Source organism: Furipterus horrens, unplaced genomic scaffold, assembly GCF_987537825.1.
Source record: "Furipterus horrens unplaced genomic scaffold, mFurHor1.1.pri manual_scaffold_7, whole genome shotgun sequence".
Lineage (NCBI taxonomy): Eukaryota > Metazoa > Chordata > Mammalia > Chiroptera > Furipteridae > Furipterus > Furipterus horrens.
In genome coordinates, this window is record NW_028327177.1 from 133,759,436 (window position 1) to 133,779,510 (window position 20,075).

The 20,075-nt window shown below is 50.8% G+C and overlaps 1 protein-coding gene across 5 annotated transcripts in view; it reads left to right on the forward strand.

Annotated features, from left to right (window-relative positions):
• Positions 1-15,747, forward strand: part of CTDSPL (CTD small phosphatase like) — a 114,139-nt gene extending 98,392 nt beyond the window's left edge. For 3 of the 5 annotated variants that reach the window (XM_090284506.1, XM_090284508.1, XM_090284507.1), the window contains 4 exons: positions 1,328-1,384; positions 4,690-4,782; positions 8,220-8,405; positions 12,031-12,604. In XM_090284506.1, the coding sequence (XP_090140632.1) occupies positions 1,328-1,384; positions 4,690-4,782; positions 8,220-8,405; positions 12,031-12,156 (462 nt within the window). In that variant the 3' untranslated portion in view covers positions 12,157-12,604. Of the gene's footprint in view, positions 1-1,327; positions 1,385-4,689; positions 4,783-8,219; positions 8,406-12,030; positions 12,605-13,098 lie in introns of those variants that run through there. The other 2 variants (XM_090284509.1, XM_090284510.1) reach the window with 1 other exon arrangement.
• Positions 15,748-20,075: the final 4,328 nt, after the last annotated feature.

Below are 20,075 nucleotides of genomic sequence, written 5' to 3' on the forward strand. Positions count from 1 at the left end.
CAAGTAACCGTACAACACACAGGCTCACAGGCCCTAGGGGAGACCCTGGCTTTGGCACCAAGGCCTCCTTGACACTAACACGTGACAGGATCAAGAACGGGTACTTGCTTAGAGCTGGGGAATGAAGCTTGTAAGTGTTTCTTCCTCCAGTCTCCCTTTGTTTTTTAGAATGATTCTGTATTTTAGTTGTGAAATTATTTATTTGTGAACTCACCCTTAGCCTTCCAGCCCTAGAAGTGAATAAACTGTTATCTGAAGCCCAAGGTGCTCTAGTGCATGCTTAGTAATGATTCTGCAATCTTGTATGCTCCACATTTCTTCAGTGTACTTATCAAAGAAGAATGTGTGTTTGTATAGTGAGGGGCATAAAGGCAGATCCCAGTTCAGTGTGACCAGAGATCCTGGACCCAACACCCCTGCCCAGTGGCCACCATACATGTTCTTCATCCCTCCACCTCTCTCCTGCCTGTCCCAAGGGTTTGCAGCCTGATGATTCTCTTGGGCCTGTTCATTTGAGTAGTTTCTATCTAATATGTGGGAATTCATTTAGAATTATATGTGAGTCCATCACTGAGAACATAGTGACTGCTGAAGAATCATATGTGAATGTTAACTTGAATGTTATTAATATTGTCAGCCTGTTGTAAACAGCCAGCAGTGTGTGAGTGAGCTGGCCGCTATGTTACGTAGACCAGGGCAGGCTGGTCCTGGAATCCCTGATGCTCAGGACTGGATGGAGCCATGTATACTCATGAGACCATCCCAGGAGCTCCGGCAAAGAGCAGAAACCGAGGTCATGGTGTGTGGCTTCGGACTTCACCTCCACAAGTCCTCGGCCCTGCTTTGTGTCCATGGGCTGAGCATCTCCTGCCCATCACAGGGCAGCTGGCACTTGTAGGTCCTGTATTCATTATTGCCCCCTAGTAGTTCAGTCCTCTAGGACCATGGGCTCTCATCGTCTCCCCCTGCTGGCCAACAATGGTTCCCTGTTATCCTAGCAGGACTTCAGCCAGCCAGGAGCTGGAGTTTCTGAGGAGCACCATCCCCTAGCCAGGCTATCCCACCTTTTGCGGTGAGACATTGAGGCCAAGGCAGGTGATAAACAGGTTAGACCAACCTGCTGAAAATGTAATGATATTCAGAAGAAAAAAATAATGTGCTTTCCTGCTTGTGCTTATTTTAAGGAACCCAGGCATGCTTCAGCATCCTTCTGAACTGTTTTTTCCAATGATAAAAACATTGGTACAGGCGATCTTTCTTCTTGCTAAAATTTCCAATGTTATTTCATCCTTTCAGATATATTAATTATAGTTTCTTTTCTCTCCAGCCTATTAGTAATGCTGATTTTATTGTTCCGGTTGAAATTGATGGAACAATACATCAGGTAAGAAGTCAAAGCTAAATCTGAGTTCCAATTAGCATTTTTTAGTAATTACATTTCTTCTGAACTTTATGTATAAATTCCCATTTCAGTAATAATCTTATTACCGAATCAAAAGAAAGCAAACTTGGTAAAATAAATACAATGGTTTTCTGCTTTTTTTTCACTCATGAATTTGTTTTATACTGAGTTTGTAAGGGAAATTATAATCTATCTGTAAGTACTAGATGTGGTTGCAAGTTCAAATAGTCCTTTGATTTGATGCAGACTTTTAGAAGTTTCCATATCCCCCACTGGTCTAGCTTGATGGTCTAATTAACTTCCTCATCTAATTGCTTTCGGCTACTCTCCTAGCAGGCAACAGGAAAATGCCACAAGTTACCCACTTATGGTGAATTCTCAGGAAAAGGTGTCCATTTCTAATGCCAGCTTCTCCGGCCTGATCTTGCCTCTCCTGCATCATGTTCTCCAGTGAATTTTAGCAAAAGCCTACCCCAAAGAAAAGGGAGAAGGGTGAGAGGTTTTGAATCAGCAGGCAGTGTTGAATGAAGGCTCCCTAGTCAGTTGACATGCATCTTTGTTCTGATTTTTTTTTTTCCCTTATCTGCATGAAGCACCTCTGGGAATAGCTTCATTTATGAACATATTTGGAAACATTGTAGGAAAAATAGCTGTGGAGGCTGAAGGTGACCTGACCATCTTCCTGTCAACCCCGCAGGCTTCAAGTGAGAGTCTTTGGACTGATATGTTCGTATCCCAGGGAGGGAAATCTCTCTCGGTGTTGAGCCATAACAGGATGTCTTTTCTTAATGATGTCAGTAGTCTCTGGTCCTTGAGTGGAGGATGTCAGAACGGCATGGCCTTGGAAGTCAGCTGGTCCAGCCACCTCATCGTGCAGTTAGGGAAACAGACTCAGCCAGAGAAAGTGTGGTTTGAAGGTTATACAACATGAAGAATTAAAATGAAACTTCCAGTCTCCTGCCCCCTGCCCAGGGCTTTTTTTCCTGATAAGTCCGTCCCTTTTCTCCCCTGCCAGGAAGCTGACCCTGGAAAAGGCAGCTTTGTCCTAGGCATCTCCACAGTTCAAGCTTTTAAAAGCCATCGGGGAGCCAAGAAACGGCAGGCTCTTGGGCATTTAACGTTTGCAAAAACATCAACTGAATTAACTTAGCGTCTGAGAAGCAGTTAAGGCTTCTGCATTTATTATCTTGGCTCGAGTTACAAAGTAATGAGACGAAGGAGAGGCTGCCCACTGACATGGCAAGAATTAGGAGAGAAATTAATACCTCGTGACTGTGAGCATGACCCTCGGGGCCTGACCCGCTATGGCCAGACCATTCTTGAAGGAGCCGGCCCAGCTCCCCCAGCCTCCCTCCAGACTGTTCTATGATTCACTTGGCGATAGATACCCCAGGGCACCAGGGCTGGGATCAGAAACTCTCCTTCCTGAGGGAATGAAGCCACAGGCGCCAAGAGGAGGACCAAAGCCCTGGCGAAGGCCGTGGCCTCGTTCAAGTAATCCAGGATAGGCTGTGCAGGTCCCGATGGGCCTATTCTTGGTTACTTGCACGGGGACGCGGGCCTGCACGCCGGCATCCGGGCCCAGGACCCTCCTCTCTGCCAGAGGCACCAACACCAGAGTTCCCAAATCAGTCTCCTGCCCTGTGCATGGAGCAAAACTTGCTTCCCAAGCAGTGTGCCCAGGGAGACTGAGGACCACAAGCCACACCGTTCATTCCCTGCACCAAGAGCCTCAGGTGCAAAGTGAGCACCTGGAGCTACTGCAGCCGCAGGCCCTGCCCCCTGCCCCCAGCCGTCCTCCCAGCTCCGCAGAGCCCAGTTGGCACCCACCCCAGGCCACTCCGCTCCTCTGGCCCCTCACTGCCCCCTCAGCCACAGACCCATGCGCGCTGCACTCTTTCGGTGGGCCACGAGTTCCCCAGCGAGGCCTGGCTCTCTAATTGCCCTGCCAGCAGCACATCCTCTGTGTGGCTCAGAGCCCCGGGTTTCCCTGTTACTCGTCCTGTAGGATGTCCAGCTGCTCCCTCTGCCTCTCCCGGCCCCACGCGTACACCCCCACCTGTCTTTCACACTTGCCCATCTTTCCTCTTGATTGCTGCAGGCTCTGGCTGTTCTCTAACACCCCAAGTATTTTCATTCCAGGTCTCATGCTTATACTGTTTCCTGCCTGGTAGCTCATTTATCCTTATTGGCCTGGTGAACTCCTATTCATCCCTTAAGGTCCAGGCCAAATATTACCTTCTGTTATTTCCTCCCCTTGAGAAGGGAATCAATGGCCCTTAATCGTTCCCTCTACGATAATTTTCAGTAAGCATGTTTATTTTGATATTTTTTTATGTGTATGTATGTCCGTTGTAGACTGTGAGCCCTTTAAGGGCAAGGCCTACGTTTTATTCATCTTTGTAACCGCTTCAGGCTGAGCACAGAGCTGGGGCTCAGCGAATACGAATTGGATTGCATTTTAACATGTTTGGTTTATTTTAGGGAAGTGGCTAATTTCGAGTGGAATTTATTCAAGTTTTAATTAGTTCTTCCCTCCTCCTACCTCCTCTGTCTTCGTTCACCAGCCTTGCCTTCTCACCCGTCTCCCTCTTCCCTCAGACTTGCTCCGGCTCCCCAGTCAGGAGCACAGAGCCCAGCCCCTTAGAAAAGGCTCCTCTTCGCCCCGCTCTGCTCGGGGGCCCCGCTTGATGGCTCATCCCATTCCAGGACCTGGGATTAGGCTGGCTTCACATCCCCCGAAGCATCCATTTCTGCACCAAGCCCAGGCACAGGGACCTTGGTAAAAGTGTCCAGGGCACCCTCCCAGGCCCACAAGGGAGGCACTTCCTCTGCAGGCCTTCCTACGAGGAAGTGGTTCCAGTCCGAGTACCCACAGAGCAACCCCACACCTGCTGGGCCAGGCTTGGACCTGCAGAAGGACGCCCCCAGGCCATGGCCCGTGTGGACGCAGAGCCTGACCCAGAGCATGTGCCAAGAACCACACATGAAACGAATGAGTCACATCTCACCAACAGGGCACAACCCTGCCACTCGCTGGTTCTGAAAATCCCCGAACCCCTCAGGACCATGGTCAGCTTTCCTTCCTCCCTTGGGAGAGGCATCTGCACCAAACTCAGACCTGGAGCCCCATCTAAGGCGTGTCTGGCGTGAAGTGCCCCGCACACAGACCCCAGGGGCAGGAGGCAGAAACCGTTTTAGGAGATCTTCCTACACTGGTGTTTGGGCCCCTGGCCATCCCCAGTAACTGCTATCACTGACCAGCTTGCTGTCTCCTGCCGTTGCAGGTGTATGTGCTGAAGCGGCCACACGTGGACGAGTTCCTGCAGAGGATGGGGCAGCTCTTCGAGTGCGTGCTCTTTACTGCCAGCTTGGCCAAGGTGAGTCCTGCTCCCAGGCCTGAGCTCCCAGCCCCTCCCCCGTGTCTATCAAACGGCCCTTTGTTAAGGTGGGGGGAAGCTGTTTCTATGGTGACACATTCCCACCCCAGATGGGATGGATGCCGGCCATGTGCACAGTGCCAGCCTGAAAGGCTTCTGGGTTACCATGGCGACAGGGAGCACTTGGAACAAATGCTCCATGAAGTTGCTGTGTGCAGCCCCTGAAGCGGGTTGTCCACAGAGCAGGAAATCACAAATGTGTCCCGCCACACCAAGAAAAGTGTCTGCATCTCGTCTGTTCGCTGGCAGCCAAGTGCTAGAGGCTCAGGCCTCCGTGCCCCTGGCTGAGCTTGCGCAGGTGTGAGGGAGAGGCAAGTGTCAGCGACCGACCCACGCGCCTGCACTAATGAGTCCTGTAATCTTGGGCGAGTCACTTCACTTCTCGCACCTCAGTTTCTTCTGTTAATTGGTGATAACTTCATCTCCCTCGTGGGGTGGATCAAACTGATGCATGTAAAGGGCTTAGCACAGTGCCTGGCTCAGTCAGCAAGTGTCCGTGGGTGCCTGCTGTGTTCCATATGCTGTCTGGGCACTGTCACATGGTACGTGCCCCCGGTGTTCATTGTTTATTACCATAATTATTAACGATGATAAAATAATTCACACCTGTTTTGGCCCTATAGCTTGGTATGAATCTCTGACCCAGAGTCTACCGTGGCTCTGACCAAATAGTGTGTTGTCTTTGCCCTCTCCCACCGTCTGAGAGAGGGTCACAGGACCCCCACGTGGTGTAGGTGCACTGAGGTGCCTGTGCCATGCAGGATGGACAGGCAGGCCCGCTCCTCAGAGAAGAACTTCACCAGGACCGTCTCTCAAACCTTGACTCTGGTGCAGCCAATACCATTCATTTCTCAGTGGCCCATCAGTGTCTGTGGGCACCGCAGAGACCCTGAGTGGCCCCAAAGATGAGCTTCGTGGAGCCCAAGTTAGCCATCTGCCTGTCTCAGAGCTGCTCCAAGAACTCACATGCAGCTCCCTCCCCCATGTCCTGTGTCTGGGTAGCTCCCTACTCTGCGTGTGGGGGTCTCTGATTCCGAGTTCCCAGACATGCTGCTTTGCCAGCTTGGGCATTCCTGGTTTGGACCATCTCTCTGTCATGGCCCGTGTGAGAGAGAACCTCAGCTGCACCACATTATGCCAGGTGCATTGCCCGGCCTTAGAGTATGAGCCTGGAGAGATGGAAGCCAAACTCTGGGCCTTCCTGTTGCATGCTAAGTAGAGCATGTGGCCTCAGGGGAGAGGTCATCTTCCCCCCCGTGCTCACCCTTTCAGATGAATGGTACCAAGCCCAGTTGTATGCCAGTGCTCTGGGGTGCCGACGAGCCTGAAGTGGTAACCAAAGAAATGATAAGCAGCAAGATTGCACCAGACGCGGTGCACCGAGAGTTGTTTTTCTCTTTGGCAAAATTGGAAACACTCCTCCTTGGCATCGTCCCCAGCACCCGCTTACACATCCTTGTTCAGCGTCTTTTCCTGGGCTGCTCCCACCTGCCCCTCCATCTGTTTCTCCAGCCCTTCTCTCGTGGCTCCTCCAGCCTGGCTCGGCCTCCTGGCCTCTTTCCTCCCTGATGCACAGGTTGTGCGGACAGGTGGGTGCTCCCCAGTGCTTGGCTCTGGGCCCAGCTCCCAGCCAGCCCCGTTGGTGCAGTGACCTCCTGGCCCACGCCCAAGGGCCAACAGGAACCCCGAGCTGACTGTCAAAGCCCTTCCTATCTGCGCCCTCCCCTTGTTTCCTTCACGCACCTATTCACCCAACAGATACGTACTTAGCACCTCCCGTGTGTCAAGCACTGTACTAGGCACTGGGGATGCAGCAGAGAACTAGAGACCACATCCAGTTCTCATGAAGCTTACATGCCCCACTTCCATCTCTAAGGCCTGGAGCCCTGAGACCTAGATGTTCCCTTGAGAGATGTATGCTACCACCAGTGTTAATGATCTGAGGACATTAGTCATCTTTTCTATTTAGAACGAGCCTCCCCCCACCCCGCACGTGGCGCGTGGCCGCCTTCACCAGCAGAAAACTGCACTGGTCCGAGCTCTCGCCGCACTTGGTCCGCAGAAAGGACAGCCCGCTCTGGGCTCTGCCTTGTAGCCCTGCTGGCATCTGCTCGGCGCCCCAGCTGCCATGCCCTCCCAACGCCACCAGTCTTAGGTACTTATTGCCTCCCAGGCCGTTGCAGGTCCCTGGCGATACCTGGCTGTGTCCCTCACTTGTGTCTTGGTGCTGGGACCTGGCCTCACATTGGGGCTGCAACTGCCATTCTTTTACCTCCAGATACTCAGTTTGGCTGATCTTTCAGATACCTTCATTTATGAAGATTTTCCATTCATTTCTTTATCCATTTCTGCCGGCTTTAGGGAACATGCCCCAGGCCATGAGAGAGGGCCGAGCAGGATGATCCCCAACCACAATTTGGGCTCAGACTCCCTCCCATCAACTGCTGGGCTCCACGTAAATGCAGTGGGTGTCTGGGCCCCATACCGAGACCTTCAGGGGCTGGTCAGGCCCAATTGCCTGGAGCACCTCTAGAGGACAGTGTGGCTTCATGCCACACAAGCCAAGTTAAAAGTCAGCTCAATCGTTCACTGATGAAACTGGTATTTACTGAACCCCTACCATGGGGACAATGGCGTAGGCACTTTGCAAGGTGCTGGAGCTGTCATGGTGAACACAACAGGCAAGTCCTGGGCCCTGGCAGGCGAAGGGAAAATAAAGTAATCCCACGTGGTGATAGGCTCTGTGGAGGAAATTTCCATGAGGTGGTAGTGATGCACCGAAAGGAAGGTGCAGGGAGACTCTAGATGGAATGTAGGGGATACCAGGACTTGAGAAACGAGGATACAGGAGGGGTTCATGCAGAGAGCTGGGAAGAGACGGTTCCATGCAGAGGGAACACTTGTTCTGACCATGTTCAAAGCCCGTGTGACTCAAGTGATTGGAGATGAAGCTGAGAGGTTGCAGAAACCATGCAGCTGCAGCCGTAGGAGGTGTGGCGGACAGCGGTGTGGGCTTGTTGCAGGTGAGTGCGCGGGCAGGAGACCAAGGGAAGAGCGAGGTTCAAGAGGCTCACACAGCCCCCCAGGCTGAGGTCACAGAGGCCTGGATGAGGGCTGTGACAATGCAGAGAGAGGTAGGCGGATTGAGGATATTTTTGGAGATGGAACTGACAAGGATTTCTGATGGATTGGATATGAGAAGTGAGGGAAATGGAAGAATCCAGGGTGTCTTACACACACACAGAGGAAATGAACCAGGATCCTAAAACATCCGTTGATTTAAATCCCTTTTTAGAAAAGTAAGCTGCATCTTGCTGCAGTAGGTCAGTTCTGGGCTCTCCAGGAGCCCAGCCTTCATTGCGACGCCTGCTTTCCAGTATGCAGACCCTGTGGCTGACCTGCTGGACCGCTGGGGTGTGTTCCGGGCCCGGCTCTTCAGAGAATCCTGTGTTTTCCATCGTGGGAACTACGTGAAAGACCTGAGTCGCCTTGGACGGGAGCTGAGCAAAGTGATCATCGTGGACAATTCTCCCGCCTCGTACATCTTCCACCCTGAGAATGCAGTAAGTAGCTCCCCAGATAAAGAACGCAGTGCTCCGTCTGAACTCTGTTGCTGGGCAACCGCTGCTTTTGTACCTTCAAGCAGCAACCGATGCCAGGTTTCTTGGCCTTTTCCTTGGTGAAACCCCAACTCTGCACTTTAGCCACTGCATGACATTGACCAGGTTATTTCACCTCTTGGAGCCTCAGTTGTCCCATCTGTCAAATGGGGATCATAGGTATGCCGATCTCATAGGATTATTGGAGGATTCAGTGTGGCAGAGCGTGAAGAGCAGTTAAATGGTGCTTGCGAAGGGTAAGTGCTCCGTGAGCCTGTTTCTTCCTAGCATTTTTAGTGTTATTAACAAGAGGGTTCTGTCACAAACCTCCTGGACTGGCTGCTGCCCAGGATTTATGACCCCTGTGCACACCTTCAGCAGAAGTATTTCTTGCCCTGGCCAGGTGGCTCAGCTGGTTGAAGCATCGACCCCACACACCAAAAGGGTTGCAGGTTCGATTCCCGGTCAGGGCACATATCTAGATATATCTAGTTGAGGGTTTGATCCCAGGTCAGGGTGCATACAGGAGGCAGCTGATCAATGTTTCTCTCTCCTTTCTCTCTCTCTCTCCCCATCCCTCTCAAAATCAATAAGCATATCCTCAGGTGAGGATTTTTTTTTAAAGTATTTCTTAAACAAGAATGACTAAAACATTTTAGTAAGGTCTTCAGATAAGGCTGCCCGGCTTTACTGCCTCGTAATGATGTGTAAAAAGTATACATTGGGAACATTTCCTACATAAAACTCCCTGGAGCGTGGCAGCTCTCGGTGTCTCTTCGCTGGGTGCAGAATGACTCTCAAAACAAGATACTTTCCCCCGCCAACCCCCACTCCCCCCCGCCCGCCTCCCCCCCCCCCCCCCGCCCTGTATTCCCAGGGGAAGAGAGATCTGCCAGGCCCGGTGTTGACCACTGCCTGACCCCTCAGCAGAAGCTGCCACACCAGGCCCTCAGACTCAGCAGAAGCCCACGCAAGGCTTTCCTCTTGTGCCCAGAACTTGGTTGCTCCACTTATAATACAAAAATGAGTGCAAACTAGATTCAATTATTGTATAATCATTATTTTAATAAGCCTTTAAAGTTATTATATTTAAATGTTTATTTTAATGAGTTAATCAAATTCAACATAATGCATTCTGTAATGTGTCTCCAATAGATAAGGATTAGTTTTTCCTGTAATCACAATTCAGTTATCACATCTGACAAACTGTTTCATGTATCTCATATCCAGACTGTGCACATGCTCCCTAGTATCTTGAAATGTTTTCTTACATTTGGATTGTTTGAATCAGAATCCAGATAAGACATCTGGTTAATATGTCTCTTAATTCTTTTATAATCTTAACACTTCTCCTTCCTCTCACCCTTTGTCTTTCATGCCTTTTGTTTGTTGAGGAAATTCTGGTTTTTTGTCTCATAGAAATTTCCTATCTTCTGGACTTGCCTAATTGCAGCTTCATGGTAGTGTTTAATGTGTTTTTCTAGCCACCATCTTTTCTGTAAGCACAAAGTTAGATCACTACTGCTAGACTAGATGCCACGTCAGGAGACATATAGCGTTAATTTGTCCCACTTTTAAAGGTTTTAAATTCCTCTTTGGATTCAGGTGGTATTGGCCTGATTCATTCATTTTAAAGTTCCCCATCAATCACCCTTTCACCCAAAAATGTAAGCAGTTGCTGATCATTGCCTACATCCACTGTTTCATTAGGAGCTGCAAAATGGTGATTTCTACATTTTATTCTTTCTGCATTTGTTGGCTGGAAGTCTAATTTTTATTTTTTTAATTAAACTTTCCCTCATAGACTGCTTCATTACCCTAAAGTTCAGTTTGAATATTTGAAAAGGGAAGGCAAGGTAAACTCTTGGTTCTTTTTCTTTAATTCTACAATTTCAGAGTAATGAGTTGGCACTCTAGCAACTTCCAAAAGTAACCAGTGATTTATTTTATTTTATTTTATTTTTAGGTATCATCATGAATTCATGGATTTTTTTTTATTGTTACAATTTAATCCACTTATTATTATTTTGTATGTTTAAATCTTCACCTTTGGCCAGTAGACTCCCCTTCCCATAACAGTATAGTCTGATAGCTTCCTGCTTTCTGGTACAGCAGATGTTCCAGACTCATCTTGTCCATTTCTTTCTTTCTTTCTTTTTTTTTTAATGACCTGTACAGTGGCTTCCATCTTTTAATGCTTTTCATCTTATCCATTTCTTGCATCAGCCCTGTAATCAGCCACTGCTCTATGGAGCCTAGTCCCTATTAGCAGAAGTGGTTTAGAGACCACAGTTTGGCTGAGTTCTCATTGTTACTGGAATCTCCTTTGCATTTAGCCCTTTCTACTGGACAGAGCTAAAATATACATACTTTTGAAGTGAAAGCTAAATTATAAATTCACATGGGTTTTCCCGATTCAGTGTTATAACAGAATTTTTATTTAATTTCTTTGTTTTTTTATTTGCGTCTCCTCTTTAGGATCTTAGGCTGAAACTCTTGATTCCTAAAGATACCAACATCCTTATATATTTGATTTATTCTTTGGTATATGTATAATAATTTCCAAATAGCAGTACTAATATTATTACTAATAAGACAATTGGATACATTTAGGGTTTTTTGGAGAAATGTACAGACAACACTGTCTTTTAAAATTACTTGGAATAATTCTATGTGTGGTTATGTCACCAGCTTGATACACATTTAGCTCATTTTTATTGCTTTTTTTTCCTTAATGGTTTGATTTTATTTCAGTCATGTAATACAGTACATGGTTCCAACATCAAAACTATCAACAAAGATAAATCTAGATAAGTCTTGCATCCATTTTGGCTCTCTCCCCCACCGCTCCTTTCTCTAGGAGCAGGCAATTTTTGGTGATCCTTACCTTGTTTATTTTTCTTAATTACCTAGTGAATTGTGTTTCTAAGCAGTCTTTAGATTTGTAAAAGGGTCAAATATTAGTTTTAAACTTTCAGTTTCCCACATTTGTTTTTCAATCTCTTCTCCCTGGATACTACCACCCCTCTATTTAAAACTAAGGAATAATCCTGTCTTGGCCCATGGCTTCAGAATTTCCTGAAACTTTGTACTTCTCCTTTAAACTGATCGATGCGAAGCATGGAAGGAAGTGTCCCACTTCTCTTTGCCTCGCCACTTGGCCCAATAACCCCGAGTGGACCCTCCCGCCTGCCATACCCAGGCTCCCTGGTGTCAGCGGTTGTCAGGAACCTCTGACTCCAGGTTCTGTGAGGTACAGGGTGTTGGTTTGATGGAGTTTTTTGAAACTGGCAACTAGCAAAGCTAGTTCCTCCACATCCACGTTTTCTGCAGCAGGAAAACAGGCAGAGGCGTGCACAATGGGTACACGTAACCTTGCCCTCCTGAGCCCTTTCCCCAGCCAGCTGCTTTGGACTGATCTTAGTCGCGACAGGGAACAAACTCATAATGATGGAATGATGATTGCTAGGTACCTGGCCTCCTTACCGACGACAATGTTAATGGAAAAAAGCGGGCACCCAGTCAGGTTAGGAGCGGCCCCCCAGCGCCGGACACAGCTCTGCTGCCCGCTCCACGCTCTGTCTTCCAGGTGCCTGTGCAGTCCTGGTTCGATGACATGACGGACACGGAGCTGCTGGATCTCATCCCCTTCTTTGAGGGCCTGAGCCAGGAGGACAGCGTGTACAGCATGCTGCACAGGCTCTGTAATAGGTAGCCCCGGCCTCCGCCCGCCTCCTGTCTGCGCTCCGGAGCACCCGGCCCTGGGGACCTGCCTGGCCTCAGCTTCCCGGGAGCTGAACCTGAGGATACTCCGTGCTGCAGGCCACAGTGTGATTGTGGCCATACCTACCTGTTTTATTTTTTAAGAACAGAAACAACTATTTTAAAATGAACTCTTTTAATGAATTTCATAAAGGGACATGCATTTTACTGGATTTGCTTTTCTTAAAACATACCAAAAAGAAAAAAAATGGAAAAAAAAAAAGCTTGATATCTATCAGACTTCCTTTCAACTGTCCTCCCTTCCAAGCGACAACCTGCCCCCTTCTGTCCCAGCTCGGAGCAGCTGACCCAACTCAGAATCTCTTTCCTACAGGATGAAGTGCCTTTTTGAATGTTATTTTAAGCTGAGAGTTAATTTTTCTATACAGTGTATTTCCAGACATCTTTTAGTCTTTTATTGTCTTATATTCTCTAAAAAGATAAAGATGACAATTTTCTAGAACCTGGGGGTGGGGGGAGGGGTGGCGAGGTATGGGAGTGAGTCATAGGAGCCTCGCTCCCAGCAGGTGTGACTGCCCGGACAGCCTGTGACCTGCTGCAGGGTCACGCTCCTGCTAGGAGTTCGTGTAACTGTCAGTGTCTCCATTCATTTCCGACCCAGTCTGGGATGTGTTGGCAACTGTGTGGCTCAACACTTTGGGAAACAATAGATTCTGTATATTATTATGATTTTTGATGGTGACATATTGGTCTTGGGGTCACATTTTTCCCTTGAAAAGTGACATGTCACTTCTGCTTTCACACTACTGCCATACTTCTGTATATTTTCTGTATTTTTTTTTTGTTTTGGGTAGAGCAGTTACAAGAAACTGAAACCCTTGGATTTCTTTTTTTGAAACGGTTTATTGGTTTTTAAATCTCTCCTTTCCAAAAGCTGGATACACGTGGAGCTGTTGGGGAATTTTCTTTGCTGCTACCGTGCTGCCACCAAATGGAACTGACCAGCGGCTGTTACACTGTTCTTTGCCACTGTGCCTATGCTCAGAATCACTGCTAAGCTGCACACTTGGACAGGGTTAGAAACATAGGTGTCCCGCCCCACTGCAGACTACACCAACTGTGCCCCTCCCCTGGCCCTGGCCATGGGAGCTCAGAAGGGTATAGGCAAAGGGCCAGCACACCCCACAGGATGGTGTTCGTTTTAAACTGCAGTCGGCATCAGAGCCTGCGATAAGCTGACCGTTCTCTCTTGAGAACCTGTGGCCTCAACCATCCACCATGCTGACGTGGCCCAAATCCATCTCTCAGTCCTCTCTTTTCAAGCACAGCCTGTTTCTGAGCGGGGTTGCAGGGGGTGTGGGGGGAACCTATCTAGATGTGGGGCTCGTTGTCCTGAGTCAGGGGGAGGACGGGCTCCCTCCCTGAACCGAGGCTCCCTTTGCAGCCTTTCCCAGTGAGATATTTTAAACAGTGCCATGTTCCTTGTTTGACAACAAGACAGTCTATAAAGTATTGCTTTTAAAAATGATTCAAAAGAAACCTTTCATGCTGGCACCGTTGCCTTAGTCCTCCGTGGGTTGGGCGTATGCCAGAGTTCTGGTGGGAGCGACTGGCACTAACAAGGCTGGAAATTGGGTGTCAAAGTAAAATTTCTTTTTTGCTTTCATTCACAAAATAATGAAGCCAGCTGCCAATCACGTCTTCCCAACAGCACTGTGGTCTGTGGACTGCCTTGCGTTCAGAAGTAAGTATTCAGGGGTACCCAGGTCTCCCAACATTCTGAGTGTTCCGAACCCAGTAATCCGCATGCCAATGAAAACAGAATCAGTCCTCGCGAGGCATGACCACAGATCATGACAGCGACGTGGCAGATCTGCACAGGCCATAAACCTTGATTTGAGAAACTAGTCATTAAATGAACCCGCTGCCTTAAATGTCTTGAATGTTGCAGTCAAGTGTCTTGTCATGTGTTGAAATCCACACAGAACTCGGTCCTGACATGAGCCTTTGACCCTCACCTGTGCCCCTTCTTTGTTGGGCATCACGAAGTCTTGTTTGGAATGGGGGACAGAGAGGACAGAAATTCTAGAATACTTCAGGGGAATAGAACCTAGAAATAGTACCAGGTGGAGTGAAGACACTTGGCAGGCTTGAGCCAGACACTTCACCTGGTAGTTCCTGAAACTGTGTGCGCCATGTGCCGTGGGCCGTGCACTGGGTGCTCATCCAGTGCAGAGCTGTTGGGGACGGAGCCCAGTTCCTGCCATGTAGACACAGAACGTCTCGGGAGGACCAGGAAACCCTCTGAAGGTTCTGGATTCTGTGCACCTTATCTGACGACACTCCAAAATTCCATTTTTATTTTCATTCTGCTTTATGTACATAATCAAAATATCTATATATATATTTTTAATCATCTACATGTAAATGAAGCAATAGATTTCTAACATAAGGCCAAGAAATGAGATGAATGTTTGGGGTTTATGTTTTTTAAGGTAAATACGGGTATTGTTTTTAATTATTACCTTTTATTAAATTGTGGGCTTTAAAAACCTAATTGAAACCAATTAGCTATTTCTCTGTGCCATATACTTCCCGTGTTACCAAAACATCCCTAACTCTTCAGCCAAAAGAGAAATCGGACCTCCTGAGTCTCCGTGGTCCCTTCTGTACCAGGTTAAAATATAGACTTCTGGACAAGTAGTTTTTACATTAAGATCTGGGACAGGATACCTTGGGTCATGGACTCTGGCCCCTATGACCCTATGACATCTCTGGTCGGGCCTCGAGTGGAGGTGCCCGGGCACATCTGAGGTTGCTACTGCTCTGTCTTCCGTAGCTCTGGAACCCTACATGTTGGTCTGTGGTTTTACCCGTTAGCTGTTTGTAAACCATGCATTTGTACACTAACAAGGAACACCGCCTGTCATGGCTGATGGGTGGTGGGGAAGCTCCTTTGACATGGTGCAATTTCGATGAGCTGACTTTGGAGATGGCTGAGGATGCCCTAATGACACTGACCTGTCATGGTTGCCACATGTGAGCTTTGGGCATAAAAAAGAAATCTGTAAGTCTATAACCTGGCAACACTTCACAACCCTGTGTTTTAAAGATGGCTTTCTCATACAATCCAGAACCACACAGCCCTATGGTCAAACACGCGTGACGTTTGTGCCTCTGCTTTTAAAGGTGCTGTGATGGACAGTGGCGTGCCAGGGTTAGGGAAGAGTGGGTGGCTTGAAGTCCTTACAGTTAGTTAATCTGTGCAAAACCGACTGGCCGCCTCTGTTCCTCTTTTACTGTAACCTGATGGATGGTGTCTGTTCCTGTCCCATTCTCCGGGGAGCTTCTCTGCAGACTAACCCCCCTCCTGCCCCACCCCTCCCCGCCCCCCAGGTAGTGGAGATGTTGGTGTCTGGGTGGTCATGGATTTCTGTTGGACATTTGACTGTGATGAGCAATCCAGCATTACTCGGGAAATACTACATGTGAAATGTGCACGTTTCCAGGGGTGAGCATTGTTAAATCGAGAGATTTGCAATGATTTCCTTCCTGCCTGCCAAAAATAAACACGTAAAACTGCGCCCTCTTGTGGATGGACTGCTTCTCTACCGGCAGCGCCTCTCCTCACTGCTCTCCCTCCTCTTCCCCCTGCCCAGCCGCATGCCCCCCACCTTGGATCTCCTGGTTCTCCTGGAGCAGGGCTGCAGGACCTCAGGAGCCCCGGGCCCGGACCCCATGGGGGAGCGAGAAACCCATCCTGCCCAATGTTAGGCCCCCCGGCTCGTCAGAAGCAGTCTGGCTCACCATCCTCCCACAAGGATTCCAGCCCCTTCTATATGCAGCCTGAGAGAGCCAAAGCCCCCGCCCACCCCATGAGAGCCACAGGTGTGGTGTGAGCTGTCTCTGGTGCCCATCGCCCTTGGGGATGCTGGCTGAGATGCTGTGATCGCCACGTTCTGCAGTCCTCTGTGGGTCACAGGGTTCTGCCAGGCGTTTATTCACTTCAGACAACACAGGACAGTGTGTCAGCCCACGAATGCTCATAGACAAAGCCCAAATCCCCACGGCTAGTCTCTCCTGGGCTCCACGGTGCCCTCTCCACAGCGGAGCAGCCTCGCCTGCCAGAGGGGTCACCCCAGTTTCCTCCCCTGGTTCTGAGCTCTGGGGATGACCCTGTCTCCATCGTGCCTTCGCTGTGGTCCCTGTCCCTCTCTGCCTTCTCTCACCCCCGCTAGCATTGCCCCTGACCCACAACTGTTCCACACCTTTGCGCCAGGCAAATGGTTGGTGAGGCTGAGGTGTCCCCTGAGGGTTCGCAGGTCCTCTAATAGGTGGGAAGGAAACACAGGTCACTTATCTGGGACTTGGTCATGCTGAGGTTTCACCTCCCGATTTATTTATTTATTTATTTTCCTTGAGCACACATGACCAGTGTGTATTCCTGGACCAAGGAATCGACCAGAGGCCTGGAGGGTGGAGGAGGAGCGGCCAGGAAAAGCCGGCCTGGGCAGACAGTGTGTTGAGCTTATGGAAAGGGGTGTGCTGGGGCTGTGGCCGAGTCCTCAGAGTAACCTGGGCAGAACCTTTGCCAGGGCGACCCGTGGGTCAACAGGCGAATCAAGGCTCAGAGCCACCAAACCAGCCCGCCCACAAGCCTCATCTCTGAGGATAGTTCACTGGACTCTCAGGAGGAAGCTATGTGCACTCCAGAGCTTTCTACCCCAACCCCCCATTACTGGCTGCACCTGCTAGCTCTGGTCCGCAGCGCTGGCCGCCCATTAGAAGCACCTGAGGACTCTTCAAAATCCAGATCCCTCAAGTACCCCAGACTATGTAAGCCCAATTCTCTGAGCGTGGGCCTCTAAGGCGCAGCCTGGACTGAGAATCTCTGCTCTGACCAGCAATGGAGGAAATGAAAGTCCCCCCAAACTGTTCCAGGCCTGACACCCAGGTATGTCAAAGAAGCTTTCCCGAGCCAGGAGTGAGGAGGGTGTCCTGATAAGAGCCCCTCATGACCAACAGGTCCCTGCTTTGACTCTGAGTTGGGGAGCAGAGCAGATACCCCCACTTCACATTATAGCACTGGGTCACACTGCCCCCCAGGAAGGGAACTGAGACTACCCTGCCCAAGCTGTGTCTGGATGCGGTGGGTGCGTCGCTGAGCCCCAGTCACTGGTATGCAAGGCAACCACACCTTCCTCCTTTGCAGGGACCTAGGACTGTTCTTGGGACAGAGGACTCAGGCACTCCACACTGCCCCTCAGAGTAGTGGCCCCGCGGGCACAGCTCCACCTCGGGCCTGGTGGAGTTGCTCTCAGGCCGTCTGTGCCCTGGTGGCTGCGTGTCCCTGCTCCTCCGCGGCTTGCAGCCAAATGTGGGGCACCCACGCGAGCGTCTTTCCAGGCAGTGGAATCCGGGACCCGCGTCAGGCGTCCCAACCCCCGCCCACATGTTGTCTGAGCTGCGGAGGGGCGCACCTCCCACCCCCCGCCTCAGGACTGGGTCTCCACTAGGGGCCACGTTCTGCACCTGTCGGGGAAGGACTTCAGTGACACCTGGGAACCAGAGCTGCGGGGGCGGGGCCTGGGACGGAGCTGGCTTCCAGCGCCTGCCCCGCCCACTCCGGGCCACGCCGGGGCCTTCGCCAATATTAACCTTAGAGGCTGGACCTTGGAAGTTAAGCCAGGAAGGAACAAAGTAGCGACGAGCCCCAGAGCCTGCTGGGTCGGGGGTTGGAGTGGGTCGCCAGGGCCTTGGGGCTGGAAAAGGTCAGTGAGACTGAGGAGTCATGGCCAAGGAGGTGCTGGTGGAGGAAAGCCAGGTTCAGTGCCCTTCTGACTCCAGGCCGGGATCCATGGGAGGGAGGCCAAGCAAGAGGGGAGGGTGCAGCCCCCTCCTTGCCCTGGGGGAGGAGGAAGGGAAAGGCTGGGCACCCAGTCATCCTTGTTGCACGGTGCCTGCAGACAGACACTCCCCTGGGTTGTCAATTCCCTCTCCCTGGTCCGGGTGTGTGATCCCATTAGCTGGGGATTGTCCACCCCAGACACAAAGCAGTGTTGCTCACCTTGGCCCCAGGCCAGGCCCTGGGTCCACTGCTATTTCTCCAACACCTGGGACCGCAGGATGGGTCTGCTCTGGGGTAAGAGAGTTATTCCCACCCAAGGTCTTCAGGGCTCCAGGGACCCATCGAATTCTGAGGGGAGGGGGGCCTTGGAGAGGTTCTTGTGCCCCTCACTAAGCAGCTAAGGCTGGACTGTGCCAGGCAGGGGTGCCTCCCACCGCAGGCATGGCTATGATCTCCCCTGCCTTCTCGGAGGATGAAATGTCAGCTCGGGGACAGCCTGAGAAACCCCTGTAAAGTCACTCAGCCAATGGGTGCTTCAGCTGGGGTTGAAGCCTGATCCTGGTGACAACTTCCCAGGACCTGGCTTCAGGGCAGAGCCCAGCAAAGGGTCCAACACACCCCACAGGATCAGGCCACAGAAGCATGTCAACAAATATTTACTCAGCAACTGTGGTGCCCCGGGCCCCACTGAACACCCAGATACAGCAGTGAACAAGGCCCTGCCCACAAGAGGTTCCCTTTGCGGCTGGGACATGGACGCCGAATGAGATTTCCTGTCAGTAAGGTTATCTATCAGCCTCTGAAAGCACAGAGAAGGTGAAGAAGAGGGAGGCTGTCTGCAGAGGGAGGGACTGCCTTAGCTAAGCCAGGCAGGAAAGGTCCCTCTTTTGGTTGAGGCCAGAAAGCAAGAGGGGGTGCCTTGGGAAAATCTAGGGGAGAGGCTTCCAGGCAGAGGGGACTGTAAGTGTGAAGGCAGCTAGGAGACACTGAGTGATGCGAATGATGGGGAGAATGCGGCTCGGAGGAGGTGGATCTGGGAGAGGCCTGACGTGCGGTCGGGTGTGAGGTCAGAGGGCACAGGAGTGATGAGGAGACAGGCTGGGCGGGGGTACAGGAAGAGTGGAAGTCAGGGGTCTAAGGAGACACTCGCATTTCCATGGTAGTTACAGCCTGGGGACTAGAACTGGGAAAGGAAATAGAAAATAGGAGCTAAGGCCTGAGCTTTGTGTCGCTGACATTTAAAGGCTTCGAGGGTGACAAGGCGTGGCCCTTGTGGCAGGGAGAAAACTCAGGCTGTTTCAAGAGGGCGGCGTGGCCAGCGGGGCCCTAGTTGGTGGTGACTAGGAGAGCCACTGCTGGGGACTGTGGGAACAAAGGCCAGCCGGAGTGGACAGAGGAGAGACTCTTGTGACGAGAAAGTGGGGAAAAGTGAGGACACGCAGACGAATGGAGGCAGGGACACAGGTGCCCAGGCGGAGCCCAACTCACAGGGTCACGTACAGGGACAAAGGATTAAACAGGTGTTCTGTCACGCAGGGGGTCAGACACACACACAGGGGCTGACCAAGTGCCCTGTGACACAGCCATCGCTTCACACACAGGGACCCACTAACTCTGTCAAACACAGGGACACACTGCCAGTAGGTCCTGCCGGGCCCCAATGAACCAGATTGCCTGCAGCCCTACCCCCACCCTGCGACAGGGAGCCATGGGAGGTGAGGACCAGACATGGGGAAAGAGTCTTGGGGTCAAAGGTGTTAGTGGTGTGTCCTGAAAAGAGCATCCACAATGGCTGGGCTGTGGCTAGGGCCGAGGCCTAAGGTACAGGGTGTCCGAGACCCTGGAGTTTTTAGAAGGTTGTCTTTCCAGCAACTTCACCCCACAATCAGGAAGGGAAGGAGGGGTCAGCCCGAGGTGTGGGAGAGGTGTCTTCCCTGTGAGGCGACTGGCCTCTCCCAAGATGGGTATCAGGGCTTCCTGGGGAGGGCTGTGCCGGGCATGGAGCCCAGATTGGGGGCAGAGATGTTAGAGAGAGCCCTGGCCATCTCCCCCCACTTCCTGAA